Raw genomic sequence first — 14571 nt, forward strand, 5'->3', positions numbered from 1 at the left:
CCCCGCGGCCTCCCGCTCTCCTTCCCCTCCCCCAATCTGGTCGCACCCTTGCGCCTGCGCTGTGCACGTTCCCGGGCTGCGGCAGCCATGCTGAACCCGTACGGAGAGGCGAGTGGGGGGGATAGGGTCGACGATAGCGGGATGGGAAGCCGGGGAGATGCAGAAGCAGCGGCATTAGAGTGCTCTGGGTCTGTGGAGAAATGCCTGGGCCATGCAGCCCCCTTGGCCGCTTGAGCGACCCCTAGGAACCTATGGAAAACCGGCCCCCGTGGCGGGGGGGGGGAGGGGCGGCTGGCACGTGACCCGGGTCAGCCAATCTGGATGTTGCTGACGTGGCCGCGCGGCCCCGATGGTCTCCCCACCCCCCTAGCTCAGTCGGGAAGGGAGGGGCTGGGGGCTACGCCCCCTCCCCCAACGCAACCTCAGTTTCCGGGGGGGTGACACCCCGGATTACATCCTCCCCCCGCACCAAGACAAGGGGAACATTGGAGCCCCCCTGGAAGGTTCCAGGATCCAGGTGAGAAAGGGCCTTTGGCGGGCGGGGGCGTTGTCAGTCATTTAAGTGCCTAACCAATGGTGGGGAGTCCAGGAGGGAGATTCTTGGGGTGCAGAGAAGAATCCTGAGGGTGGGAGGATTTGTCCTTCAAATAGTTTACAGCCAATGGGAGCGTGTAGGGGGGCGAGCAGGAGAGGGCCCCTCGGGTGGGGGAGGGGAATGGCCAACCTCTGTCTCAATACCAATTGGAGGGCAAAGGGGCGTGGGGCGGTGTTTCCCCCCCCCCCCAATTCCATTCGTCCCCTGGGGGTACAGGAGCTTGGAGCCAGGTGAGAAGGGATCCTTTTGGCGTTCGGAGGGTGGGGTGACCTAGTGGGCTGAGGAGTGGGAGTGGTGACTGTAGTTCTTACTCGTAGATGGGAATGCTGAGAGTTGGCAACCCGGGTTGTAAACTGAAATTGTTCCCAGGCGCCCACTCCCTTTCTCCGCAGAGACTAAGGAGCATTTCTGTGCTTCCTTTGTCAGCGGTAGGAAGCTGGCAGTCACCACATGGCACGGTGGAGGTTACGCTTCGAGTCGCTTATCGAATTTGTGTGCATTCACGTGGACATGGCCTGCGGAGCCTTCCGAACAAACCTCCTTTGCCGCGGCGGGGGGTCTTAGCTGAGCATGTGTCTACCCCAGACTGGGGAGGGCTTGCAGGCTGGAAGCTTGGGGTCCTCTTGGGAGCAGAAACCGGCCCAACCGGCGTCTTGGGAGGGGTTGGTAATCGTGGCCTGAGACAGGAGTGAGTGAGTCTCAGGACTTGGAACGATTTCACTGCTCCCAAGGTTTCGGGTTTCTCCTGGGTGGTGTCTTTTGCCTCCTTCATCCCCTCCCCCATTCCTGAACAGTTCTCTCCTTGTGTATTGCGGGGGAGGGAACGGAAAGAAGGGAAGAGTTACTTTTCCAAATTACTGAGTAGCTGTAGCCTCCCCTGTGACTCATGTGGGGGAAGGGAGAATTGGGAGGGAGCGGAGAGCAGTGATTTTCCGGAATGCAGGGAAATAAGCCAGAGTACTGTCTGGCTGCCCTTTCCCTTTCTAATAAGGCCCTGTATTCTTTCGACCTCCTAAATTTTCTTCCCTGGCCGGCCCCCTGATGGGCTTGTGTGCAGACTTGCAAGGCCCCGGGTGGAGAAAGGCAGATTGGGGAGGCTGGGCCTTTAGGGGGAGGGGAATGGGGGAGGGGAGAAGGCCTCTGCAAAGTTGCTGTGTCATTGCTCTCTTTGCTGCAGCCACCCGGGCGGGCCCGCTTGTACTTTTGGGGCCGAGGTCTGATCGGAGGTGGGTGGGGGGGAGGAGAGAGACTGCTTTCCCTGTGCGCAGTTCCCCCCCGCCCCGCAGGGTTTGCCGGACTCGGGTGGTCGAGAATTGATGGCCATTTTAGACGCAGTAAGCGAGGTTAGGGTTCCAGGGCCGCTACGGAGGGAGGGTGACCCAGTTGGAGTTCAAGGACCTAGGCCCTCACGAAGCCCTGGGTTTGGGGGGGCGTCTCTTATATTCCTTAACTTACATTAATTTCCTTATTCAGATATGCATAGTCTGTTTTCTTCATTGGTAGCCAGAAGAGGGGACGTGGAGGGGAAGGCCCCCACTAAAGCCCAGGTGGGGGAAATTCTTTCACTTTCCGGTAAGGGGGCGGGGGAGCCCCAGAGATGGCTTTAGAGATCTTGACCTTGTGCTTTGGTTCTATTCACACGTAGTCTGTAACCCTATTCAGATTATTGTACTAGATTGTGGGAAAGATGTTAGTTGAGTGGGTTGGGGGGAGGGGGCGAAATTGAGTTCCCAAAATGGCTCCTGCCCCTCCTCGGAGGCGGACGGCCCGGGGGGAGGGGGGAGGGGAGAGAAGGAGGGGGAGGGCTAGTCTGAGCCGCAGCCGCCGCCGCCTCCGCTCGCCCTCCTCCCTGGCGCTGACCGATGGACCAGCCGCTCCGTGGGGAGGACTCCGAACCCTGGTGGGGGGGATGGGGGGCTCTTCCGCCCCCGCGACGCTAGGACCCTTAGAGGGTGTGGGCCTGCCTTCGGGGTGGGGGGAGGACGGCGAGCGTGGGGAAAGGTCTGAGCTCGCCAGGAGGGGGAGGGCGTTCACCCTGATTCGCCCCTCGCGGGACTTGTTTTTTCCGCTCTGAGCCACACACCGGAATGAAGTTTGGGGAGGAGGTGGGTTTCATTTTAAAGGGTATATGGGTGCGTTTGGAGATTTTGCTCCCAGTTAAGGGTTGCCGAGGTTTTGTCGAGCAGGCAGATATTTGTATTGGTGACTGAAGGTATGAGTGGGAGGGATTGGAGAGGTGCTTGGGGTGCAAGTGTTTGGAACGTATTCTGTTTGGTTGCCTTGTTGATGAAAAGCCTTTAAGAGTTCACAGATGGTAGATTCTGGGGAGAGTTTTGCCTTTGTCTTTCGATTGTTTGGCTTGGGGAAGGAAAGGGAGGATATTAATACTCTATCAATTATGTATTTTTGATTGCGGAGTATGGGAACGTTCGGTTCCTTCCTCGCTGCGCTTGGGAGCCCTTAGCTGTTTGCCAGTGGCAGGCCGCGGTTTCTAAGATGGCGTCTCCTTCCTCATTTCAGATTCTTCACTGCGGCGGCCTCCTCATTGCCGAGAACAACCCGCGGGCGTCCTGTGGCCACACCCCGGCGGACCGAGGCTGACTACGCCCACGCGGCCGCCTCCAGTCCTGCCAGTCTAGCCAATGGAGGAGCTACAAACGGCACGACCTGCCCGAGCTTGGCAGTCACCAGTCGCACTGGGCTTGGACGCCTGGGAAGACTTTGTTGGAAGGGGAGGCGGGGAGAGGGTGCTGCACCCCTGCCAACCTCCCTCTTTCCCTGGAGTTGCCGAACCACAGCACAGCCAATTGGCTCGGAGATGTGGCGGGTTGCCGCTTCCCTGTGGGTCTATGCGGCATTCTGCCTGGTGACTAACGCGTTGGAAATGAGGCTTATGACGTCATCGCATCCGCCGACCAATAGAAAACGCTCCCGCGGAGAGGTGGTCCTCCCCCTTCGACTGCGCTTCTTCACGCGCGTGAGCGAGCGCGCGCGCGCGGAGGGGGTGGGGGAAGTCGGGAGCGCGGTGGCGCGCATGAGCGGCGAAGCTCCGCCCCCTTGCCTATATATAAAGGGCTGGCGCGGGGCTCGGCGGCGCCATTTCGCGCTGGAGTGGAGCAGCCTCTAGAACGAGCTGGAGGATTCTGCCTACCTATACAGAGCCTTCGAGTCGTCCGGGGCCGCCATTACAATCCACGTCCATCCGCTTGGAAATGGCCTTCGTCTCGGCCTATGACCGGTCCCGGCGGACAGTACAGACCCCATAGAAGCCCCCGAAGCTCCCCTTTTTCGAGCCCCGCCCAGTCCTCGGAGTCTGTCCACCCCCTCTACTCCGCCCTCAAGAGGATTTCAAAGATGGAGGCGGCGGCTCCCTAAACCAGTTTTCGTGTTCATCCGCCTCCATCCGAGATCGAAACGGGACTTCGTCCGCGCCGGACGGTCCTGGCAGGAAGAGGGGATCCTTGCAGACCAACGGCGGGCAATATTGTCGACGGTGTCTGGGATCGGGGGCTGTCCTGGGGGTTGAAGAGTCCGTCCCCCTTCGCTCGCCCGCCTCGGCTCGGGCCGCCGCCATTTTCTTGCTGTCCGCCTCCTGCGGAGCGCGCCAAGCTGCTGGGAGTTCTCCGAGAAACAGCGGAGGAGACTGCTTTCGTGCCGGCCCGGCGGGGGGGGGGGTTGTCGCCTGGAGGGCCGAGGGCAACGGCCCCCGCCCGCCCCACCACTTCCCGGGTTATGCTGGACTGGAAGGTAAGGGGAACCGAGGCCACCCGGACTTTCCGCGGCTGAGGGCAGCGCCGGTTCCCCGTGGTCAAGATGCTGCAAAACGTGACTCCCCACAGCAAGTACGTCCCCGCGAACCGCGCGTGGGAAGGGGGCGGTTGGGACTTAAGGCGTGCGGGTGTGGGGCGTCGGATTCGGAGGGCGTGCGGAACCTAGTGGGGCGCGTTGTTTCGTGGCGCAACTGTTGGCTCGCCGGGCTCGCGCAGGGGGTTGAGCGGCGGTTTGGGACTGAGGTAGTGGCCCAGATCTTGAGTATGGAGGGAGCACAGGTTGTGAGTTTATACGTTGCTTTTTCTTCTGTGGTCAGATCTTAGCGGAGTCGAGCAGAGGGAGGTGGTGGCAGAATGTAATGGGGAAGGACGCTGATTGGGGAGCAGGTCCTGCGGGTAGAGGGTTTGGTGTCTAGCGACGGTTTGTCAGGACTTTTGGGGGGGTGGGTTCGTGGTTATATCTTGTGCTTTACAGGGTTGCCATGGTGATAGAGCTTCGGGGACTGGAAACGGAGATTTCCTGAGTAGGGTAGAAGGATCACTCTCTTTCTTAATGCCTGGGGTAGGTCATTAAGTTCCTGCTAGTCTTTCATTGACTGGTGCGGCTTTGTGTTGAGAGTTGTATGTCTTGTTGCAGAGGATTGGGTTTTTTGATGTGTTTTTTTGTTTGTTTTTGTTTTTGTGATACAATTGGGAGTTTCATTCAGGGTAGGAGGGTGGAGCTAAGGATCCTCTAGTCCAGCTCTGCGGATGTAAACAATGAGATTTAGGTATAACGTCTTTAGTCTTGGGTCTTGGGAAATACCTGGTCTCGAGGAGCACCAGATAGAATGTAAACTTGTTGCATTATTGGCCTTTGATCTTCAGAGTTGATGCTACAGTGGGAACAGTTAACAGGCATCGCAGTTTTTGTTAGGGGTTGCAGGGGAGGTCTGTATCAGTTTTCTGAGAGAACTCGCTGACCTTGACTGTCCGGACAGCTCTATTTTTTGAGTTCTTCAGAGGGAGGATATGAATTTGTGAATAATTAGTTTTTGGAGGCTGGTAGCTTGGGGGTATTACAGGCTGTGAAGTGTGACAAATACTCCCTTGTTTGATTTTTTTTTTTTTTTTTTTTTTTCCGAGTTGATAGGGTTTTTCGTTAGATGTCTGGTCTGTTTGGAGTTAACTATCCAGAGCTTGTGGAGGATGCTGAGTCCTTCTGCACAGGTGGATTCTTAAGTGTCTGTTTAATTAGCATTTTATGAAATTCTTCTATTTTGTTTCCTTTTCACCCGCTTCCCTCAGGCTCAACCACCATGGCAACCACCAAGCCCCTAGTGAGGAGGAAGCTTGGGGCTTGAGTTTCTCGGCTCCACCCATTTTGCTTAAGTCCCATCCCAATAAGGCTGTTATTCTCAAATGGCTGTGCCCTGTGAGAAACTACCTTGGGCTTTTTCACTTTAAATTTTAAAAACAGATGAAAGAGTCCATCAGACTTGAGAATTCAAAATGTAGGACTAAGAACAGAAGAGGTGGTAGGAAGTGCAAGAACAAAAGCTCCATGGATTGTTTGGATACTGGTTTCATTTTCATAATCTTGACCACCTTTCACTAGATTCCAAGCCTGGATTTATTGAGGGTACGTAGCGTAAATTAGTGTAAATTGTATTCTCCCAAGTTCCACAAGATTACCACATCTGGTTTTGTTCCTTGTCTTCACAGGCTCCCTGGGGAGGGGAATGCAGGGTTACTGGGGCTGGGCCCAGAAGCAGCAGCGCCTGGGAAAAGGATTCGAAAGCCCTCCCTGTTGTATGAGGGATTCGAGAGCCCCACAATGGCTTCAGTGCCGGCTTTGCAACTAACCCCTGCCAACCCACCACCCCCGGAGGTGTCCAATCCCAAAAAGCCAGGACGGGTTACCAACCAGTTGCAATACCTGCACAAGGTGGTGATGAAGGCTCTGTGGAAACATCAGTTTGCATGGCCCTTCCGGCAGCCTGTGGATGCTGTCAAACTGGGTCTGCCGGTGAGTAGAGAGATTGGAGTGGGGAGGTATGGAAATAAACAAGAATGTGTGTGCGTGGAGTGGGCTGTCTAGTATAGCTGCTGCGGCCCCTAGGAGTTCCCATTTCTACTCTTTAGGGCAGATAGCCACCAGATTTCTGGATTCTTGGTCCTTTGTGTTTGATCCAACCGCTTGCTATCTTAGCATCTTTCATTGTGCCCTCCATGTGTCCTTCCTTAACTTTTGTGCCCTGGCTCCATTTTACAGATTCCCACCCCAGGTTGGGAGAGGACCACGGTGGCCAAAATTCTTAGCTTCTTCCTCTCCCTCATGCAGCCCATGGATAGCCAGCCCCAGAGGTAATGTCACAGGATGGGAAGCTTTTCCAGAGTGGGTGGGAGGTGGGTGGTTAGAGAAAGGCAGTAGGGGCCTCCCTATGGGTGATAAGAATCCTGTTCCACTTTTTTTCCTATCCCATAGATTTAATTGGGGCCGCAGTTTAGGAGACCATGTATTCTTGACGAATAGGGGGTGTGTATGTGCGTGTGTGTTGGGGTTGGTAGTTTACTTAGGAGAACAAGCGTTTATCTTTCTGTAGATCTGACCTACCATTTCTTTCTTTAGGATTATCACAAAATTATAAAGCAGCCTATGGATATGGGAACTATTAAGAGGAGACTTGAAAACAACTATTACTGGGCTGCCTCAGAGTGTATGCAGGATTTCAATACCATGTTCACCAACTGTTATATCTACAACAAGGTGAGTGTTTTTGTGGTATTAGTAGTTGGGGAGAGAGTGCATTTTTTATCACTACTTTATCAATGAAAGGTTTAAGTCTTTTACTGTAGGTGTTCTCAGTAGTCAGGATCCTAGAAAGTCTGAGTTCCAAAAGGTACCACTGAAAGCAGTGATGTGGTTTCAGAGATCCAGAGTTAAGAAATGTTTAAATAGAACACTTTTTATTCTTGTGGATAGTGGCCCTGTTTTTCAGAGAAATCTCCAGAGATCTGAGTAGAGCAGGAACTTTTTTTTTTTAATCAGCTCTCATTCTCTTACTTTTGAACTTTATTTCTTTGTTGCATCTTGAGGGGCAGAGTTGGAAGAGAAAAGGGAATTCAGTGGCCCAATATAGGTGATTTTCAGTATTTGATGGTGAAGTTGTGTAAGGGGGGTGGTGGTGATGGCTGGGGCTAGGAATTTCTCAGAGAAAAATGGTTTTGCTTGTCTTTTGCTGGCATTTGAACTTTTTCTTTGTGTTTCCTGTAGCCTACTGATGATATTGTCCTGATGGCACAAACGCTGGAAAAGATCTTTCTACAGAAGGTGGCGTCAATGCCACAAGAGGAACAAGAGCTTGTGGTGACTATCCCTAAGAACAGCCACAAGAAAGGGGCCAAATTGGCAGGTAGGAACAGTAGGAGTTTTGCCAATGAAGATGGAAAGATGGGAAAGATAATCAGACTAAACTTTTTTTCTCCCCCCTCCCCACCCCCAGCACTCCAGGGCAGTATCACCAGTGCCCATCAGGTGCCTGCTGTCTCTTCTGTGTCTCACACAGCCCTGTATACTCCACCACCTGAGATACCTACCACTGTCCTCAACATTCCCCACCCATCGGTCATCTCTTCGCCCCTTCTCAAGTCCTTGCACTCCGCTGGACCCCCGCTCCTTGCTGTCTCTGCAGCTCCCCCAGCCCAGCCCCTTGCCAAGGTATACATCTGTGGATATCTTTGAGACAGTGAGGAGGGACAGGTCTTGAATGGAGTGGACCCAGGGTAAAAGGCTCCTGTCTTGTTTTTCTCTGCAGAAAAAAGGGGTAAAGCGGAAAGCAGATACTACCACCCCTACACCTACAGCTATCCTGGCTCCTGGTTCCCCAGCTAGCCCTCCCGGGGGTCTTGAGCCTAAGGCAGCACGGCTTCCCCCAATGCGTAGAGAGAGTGGCCGCCCTATCAAGCCCCCACGCAAAGACTTGCCTGACTCTCAGCAACAGCACCAAAGCTCCAAGAAAGGAAAGCTGTCGGAACAGTTAAAACATTGCAATGGCATTTTGAAGGAATTACTGTCTAAGAAGCATGCTGCCTATGCCTGGCCTTTCTATAAACCAGTGGACGCTTCTGCTCTTGGCCTGCATGACTACCATGACATCATTAAGCACCCCATGGACCTCAGCACTGTCAAGGTACCCACTGCATGGGGCAGATGGGATACTCAGGCAGTGATTGGAGCCTAGGAATCAATAAAACAGTCACTTTTTCCAGGCACACGGCAGTCTTGGCATTTTATTTTTACAAAACAGTAATGGGGCAGAAGGTCAAGTACTTGTTAGGAATCCATATTTTCTGGAGTTTGAGACAATTTGGTGGGTTTTGTGTTCAGAGCATCGCTACTCATCTACAATTAGGTCCTACCTATTGGGAAAGTTGGGTTAGGATAGGAAAGTTAAGGGATGGCTGGTTAGTCAGAGACCACCCACCCTTTCTTTTCACTTAGAAATGATTTTTTTTCCTAGACATATTTCTTCAACCCACCCAAATTCCTTTGACTTCAGACTTGATCCCCAGGGCATAGATCCTTAAGGCTACCCCCCTCCCCCCGCCCCCATGCTCTCGAGAGGGCTAGCCTTGCGGTGTCTGGAGCTGGCAGGGAAAGGTGAGTCTTCCTGCCTGTGCAGCTTCTGATGCTGCCTCCTTCTGCAGCGGAAGATGGAGAATCGTGATTACCGGGATGCACAGGAGTTTGCTGCTGACGTGCGGCTTATGTTCTCCAACTGCTATAAGTACAATCCCCCAGACCATGATGTTGTGGCCATGGCACGAAAGTTACAGGTGAGTGTCAAGGTCGGAGTTTGAAGAATAAATGGGTCTGGGGAGAGAAATTTTGCTGTCTGTGGTGCACAACCTCAACATGGGGCTCTCCCAGTCTCTACAGTTGTAAATTGGAGCTACCATATGGCTGGGTATGATCAGGGCACATCCATTAGCATGGTTTTGAGTCTGCTGTCTCTTTCTAGGATGTATTTGAGTTCCGTTATGCCAAGATGCCAGATGAACCACTGGAACCAGGGCCTTTACCAGTCTCTACTGCCTTGCCCCCTGGCTTGGCCAAATCATCTTCAGAGTCCTCCAGCGAGGAAAGTAGCAGTGAGAGCTCTTCTGAGGAGGAGGAGGAGGAAGATGAGGAGGATGAAGAGGAGGAAGAAGAGAGTGAAAGCTCTGACTCTGAGGAAGAAAGGGCTCATCGCTTGGCTGAACTACAGGAACAGGTATTATTTTAATTTGTCACTGTTCAGTTTACTGGGTGAGGCTCATGCACTGTCTTTGCCCTAAATTTTTTTTCTTTTAGTCTTTATTGCTTATTTATTTTTTCCATTTCACATGATTCTTTTTTCTCTTTAGCTTCGAGCAGTACATGAACAGCTGGCTGCCCTGTCCCAAGGTCCAATATCCAAGCCCAAGCGAAAGAGAGAAAAAAAAGAGAAAAAGAAGAAACGGAAGGCAGAGAAGCATCGAGGCCGAGCCGGGGTTGAGGAAGATGACAAAGGGCCTCGGGCACCTCGCCCATCTCAGCCCAAGAAGTCCAAGAAAGCGAGTGGCAGTGGGGCTGGCAGCGCTGCTACACTAGGCCCTCCTGGCTTTGGAACTTCTGGAGGAAGTAGCACCAAGTGAGTACTATCTAACATGGAAGCAGAGACAGCTCAGTTATGTCTCTAATCTCTCCGGGGAGGATGATTTCTCCCACTCCTTGCAAAGGTTTCTCTAAATCAGGGTCCAGCGAATTTTTTCTGCAACTGGCCAGGTGATGAAGTAGACTTTGAAGATTGCAGTCTCTCAAAGCTGCTTAACTCTGACAGTGTAGTCTGCCTACCCCTTCTGTAAACCAGTGAATCTGTGTTTTTTCGTGTTTTCTTCTGTTGTTGGGGGGGGATTAATGCTTTAGGGAGCAAAAAAAGTGGACCTGTGTCAGTGTACTTATATTTAGTTCTCAAAGTCTGAGATTTATTATAAAAGAGTTTGGCATGTAAAGAAGCTCTGCTCCCCTGATACAGTGTCTAGTAGCCCACTCATTTGCCTTAATGGAAAATAGTTGTTCAGGCATGAAATCCAGGTCACTGGGTTAAATAGTGAGAATGTCCTACAATTGACAATTTTCTTTTGCCCGTAGACTCCCCAAAAAGGCCACAAAGACAGCCCCACCTGCCCTGCCTGCAGGCTATGATTCAGAGGAGGAGGAAGAAAGCAGGCCCATGAGTTATGACGAGAAGCGGCAGTTGAGCCTGGACATCAACAAGTTGCCCGGGGAGAAACTGGGTCGAGTTGTACACATAATTCAAGCCAGGGAGCCCTCTTTACGTGACTCAAACCCAGAAGAAATTGAGATTGATTTTGAAACGCTCAAGCCATCCACGCTTAGAGAGCTTGAACGCTATGTCCTTTCCTGCCTACGAAAGAAACCTCGGAAGCCCTATAGTGAGTATGAAATGAGGCCCACCAGTTAACTCAGCAAATCCTCGCGAGGTTCTGAGGACAGAGAAGGATAGTAGGCATACGCTTGATGGACTTGAGATCATCAGCTCCTGGGATGATAAGGGTTGGATTAGTTGCTTCCCAATGTTCAAGAAAGGAATTTGGCAACAATAGGGGACAGAAAAACTAGGGTGCTTCTGGCTATCTTAATCCTGGTATATTTCTTTTTCTAGCTATTAAGAAACCTGTGGGAAAGACAAAGGAGGAACTGGCTTTGGAGAAGAAGCGGGAACTAGAAAAGCGGTTACAAGATGTTAGTGGGCAGCTCAATTCTACCAAAAAGCCACCCAAGAAAGGTGAGTGTTCAGTAAGCCACTGTGAATTCACTACATCCTGCTCTCTTGACTCTTGAAAAATGGAGATCAGACTTAAATATCTTTAAACTTCAACTTTGTTCTGCAGCGAGTGAGAAAACGGAGACGTCATCAGCACAGCAGGTAGCAGTGTCCCGCCTCAGTGCTTCCAGCTCCAGCTCAGATTCCAGCTCCTCTTCTTCATCTTCCTCTTCTTCAGACACCAGTGATTCAGACTCAGGCTAAGGGGCCAGGCCAGTTGGGGCAGGAGGCTCCGCAGGACCGGACCCCTAGACCACCCTGCCCCACCCCTACTCTCCCTTTGCTGTGACACTTCCTCATCTCACCCCCTCCCCCCCACTGTAGGAGAGCTGGCTCTGCAGGGGGGAGGAATGCAGGGACAATTACTGAAGGAGGGACATAAATGGACAAAATACGACTGCGTTCCCAGCCCCATGGAGAGTGACCTCTTAGGCATAGAGCCCCTATTCAAAATGATCGTGGTGGGGCAGGGGTAAAGGGTGGGAATGGGCGAAGGCCCTGATACGGGGTTACCTGAGGCAGTAGCTGCCCTGTTCACTTGTAAGGGCCCTGTTTTGAGGTTGTTTGTTCTAATTTATTTTAAACTAGGTAAGGCCGAGGCAGGGTGGGGCCGTGGTCCCCTCAGCCTCCATGGGGAGGGAGGAAGGCGTTCTTTTTTTACGTTGACTTTTTTTTTTTTCTACTCTGTTTTCCCTTTTCCTTCTCCATTTGGGGCCCCTGGGGGTTTCAGTCATCTCCCCATTTGGTCCCCTGGATTGTCTTTTCTTTGTCTGTTGATTCTAACTTGTAAATAAAGAAAATATTATTCAAGTTTTGAGTTTATTACTTTAATGACATTTCTTTTTCTAGTGCTTCAAAAGGAATGTGATACAATGGAGATTTTGAGGAAAGTACTCCTGAGGTGAGGAAAAAAGGACCATCCTGTTTTAAATAAACCAGTAGGCTGTTGCTGTAGTGATAAAAGTGCATCTGCCCTTTGTAAAGTGAATCCCCCAAAATAACCTTAAGGGTTGCAATTTGCTCTGGTTTAGATGAAGAAAACAGAATTCTCTGGCTCATTCATATCTTAACCAAGAGTTTCAAACTCAAGATTTGGAATAGGCTCAGGTTTTCCTCTGGTGCTGGACATGTGGATTGTTTCCTGCACACTTAGCAAGATGTGAAAGGGATGGGAGGTAGCCAACAGTAGGTACTTCTTGAATTGGACATGTGCCTTAAAAAGGCAGTTGTGCCTACTATTATAATTTGCTGCTTTGGCCTCAAATTGCACATTTACATAGCTTTGCAAAGTTGGTTAAATACAATGCCAGTTCAGAGAATTCCAGCAATCCTTACCAAAATGAAATCACAAGAACTCATTTCCACAAGTCCAACCCCTTCTCATGCTGTATAGATAGAAGGGCTCTATAGTTGAGGAGGATGAGATGTCTGGTTTCTGGAATTTTGGGGGCTTTACACCCTGCAAAAGGGGACGGTTTAAAATAATGGGCCATAGTAGAAAATCTGAATTTTTAAATGGAAGGCCAGGAATGTAAACCTAATGGTTTATTCTACTGTAATGTTGCTGGAAACAGGTGGAAAGTGGAATATGGTAGAGATGGTAGTGATGATTTTGGAGGTAGCAATAAATTGGGCTCTAGCAGTGACTCTCAACATTTGTTGCATACTTGGACTCCAGAGCTGCTAAAAGCTCATAACTTGGGTTTCTGTCTGAATCCTTTTTTGGCCATACCCCGCGGCTTGTGTGATCTTAGTTTCCCAACCAGGGCTTGAACCCAGGCCTGCAGTGGAAGTGCAGAGTCCTAACCACTGGACTACCAGGGAATTCCCTGAATTCTTAAACTGAGGCCTGGGCAACGACAAAAGCTCAAAGAGATGGTAATACCCAAGCAGGGCTGGGAATCACTTGTTACCATTTTGCAAGGCTCTTAGTTTTTTAAAGGGGAGGAGCCCCCTGATTGGGCTTTTCAGCCCACTTAATTGTGGAGCTCAGTGAGTGAACTCTTCAACTCCCTTTGAGCTCTGGTCATCTAGAGAAAAGTGATGGACAGGATTTTGAAAGTTCAGAAGTACTTAAGAGTTGTGGGTGTGGGATAGGATTTATTTAAGTCCAAAAGGATAAATGTTGATTTCAAATAGATGCGTGTCAATCTAACACTATATCTCATTTAAACGGGCATTTAAGGTGTGATATTAGTTTGGGGAGGAGACCAGGCATACAATCTTGGAAGACTGTGGCTGCATACCCTTCTGTTCACGTCATTTAAGTATTTTTAAATTGTGGTTTGGGAAAATAAAGACTTCAACTCTCAAAAGGTGAGTTTCTGACGTTGTACCTGTGGAGGCAATTTAATGTTCCCTATAGACTGAATCCAGAACAGTCTAAATGCTATAAAAGTAGGCGGCCTGGCTTATTCCCTTGACTGCAGAGCAGGCTGAGACTGGGCAAGAGTGGCTCTGAACCTGGTTTACACCTCCCTCTTTACCACCTTACTAGACAGCTTACAAACGTTCATGGATTTCCTGATGGTAAGTCTGTTGGTGAAGAGTCTTTTCCCTGGTTCCTGACCCTTGAGGTTGCCATTTAGCCCTTTGATTTACTTTTTCCCTTAGTCGAAATTACTGGTCCAAACCTTAGCTCTATCCCATCCTCTCCTTGAGGCACTGTAATAGTTCCAGGAGTCTGATCCCCATTTTGGTTGGAATTACTGTCCTCCAAAGTAACAATTATGGAGTCCTACCGTGGGCAGTATTACCTCCCATGCTCTTTCCAGCTCTTGTAAGCATGGGTTCCACTGCCTCTTTTTTTTTTTTTTTTTTTGCTACTTCTTGCCGTTTGCTCCTCTTTAATGTTTCCATAGTAATCATTTATTCAGTTTCTTTGATTGTCTTATTTTTCAATAAACACCATTACATCAATAGATCTAGATGTTGTCAAACTGCTCAATCAGGAGGTGTGGCGGTGATGATAAAGACAAGGCCCTTGCCTTGTTTTTGAATCTTGCTTTATCAGTGCAGTTAACTCATGGTGCAGTTATTGGGCTGATTTGCTCTAAGATGAAGGCATGACAGTCTTCCAGATGATTCTAATTGCACCCAAATGTGTGCACCCCAGTCCAAGCCCTGCCAGCCTTGCTCTTGGATTCTCTCAGCACTATCCTGACTGAAAAGCCCTGCTTCCCTGAGGGGCTCCCAGGACAAGAACCAAAGCTGGTTGGAGTTACTCTCTGAGGCTTGCCAAGAATAACACGGGAGAGGACTCGCTGATCAATGAGAAAAGGACTCCCAGAGAGCCAGGAAGGGGACTGGGAATGGTAGACGGAACTGATCTGATGATTCCATGATCTCCATCTTC

The 14571-nt window shown here is 50.7% G+C and overlaps 1 protein-coding gene across 9 annotated transcripts; it reads left to right on the top strand.

The window, feature by feature from the left end:
* Positions 1 to 133: 133 nt before the first annotated feature.
* BRD2 (bromodomain containing 2) lies at positions 134 to 12026 on the top strand. Of its 9 annotated transcripts, XM_082347154.1 has the most exons (14): positions 135 to 517; positions 3116 to 4437; positions 5825 to 5986; positions 6070 to 6373; positions 6977 to 7114; positions 7622 to 7760; positions 7851 to 8065; positions 8163 to 8537; positions 9055 to 9183; positions 9369 to 9620; positions 9754 to 10019; positions 10520 to 10824; positions 11055 to 11177; positions 11284 to 12026. In XM_082347154.1, the coding sequence occupies exons 4-14, from the start codon at positions 6182 to 6184 to the stop codon at positions 11418 to 11420; spliced, it is 2271 nt and encodes a 756-aa protein (XP_082203280.1). In that variant the 5' UTR covers positions 135 to 517; positions 3116 to 4437; positions 5825 to 5986; positions 6070 to 6181; the 3' UTR covers positions 11421 to 12026. The 9 variants fall into 9 exon arrangements, with proteins under 9 accessions (XP_082203273.1, XP_082203279.1, XP_082203280.1 ...); XM_082347147.1 differs by lacking the exon at positions 5825 to 5986 and having other exon boundaries at positions 134 to 517; XM_082347153.1 differs by lacking the exon at positions 5825 to 5986 and having other exon boundaries at positions 134 to 517; positions 7914 to 8065.
* The last annotated feature ends 2545 nt before the right edge of the window (positions 12027 to 14571 follow it).

This window comes from Balaenoptera borealis, assembly GCF_965194805.1.
Source record: "Balaenoptera borealis genome assembly, chromosome: 12".
In the NCBI taxonomy this organism is placed as follows: domain Eukaryota; kingdom Metazoa; phylum Chordata; class Mammalia; order Artiodactyla; family Balaenopteridae; genus Balaenoptera; species Balaenoptera borealis.

Bases quoted from the DNA above. Each gene is read 5' to 3' on its own strand.
- BRD2 (XM_082347147.1), top strand. From the start codon at position 4,409: ATGCTGCAAAACGTGACTCCCCACAGCAA. The intron at 9,621-9,753 runs GTATTATTTTAA...TTTTCTCTTTAG, and splicing joins TGGCTGAACTACAGGAACAG to CTTCGAGCAGTACATGAACA. The intron at 10,825-11,054 runs GTGAGTATGAAA...TTCTTTTTCTAG, and splicing joins GAAACCTCGGAAGCCCTATA to CTATTAAGAAACCTGTGGGA.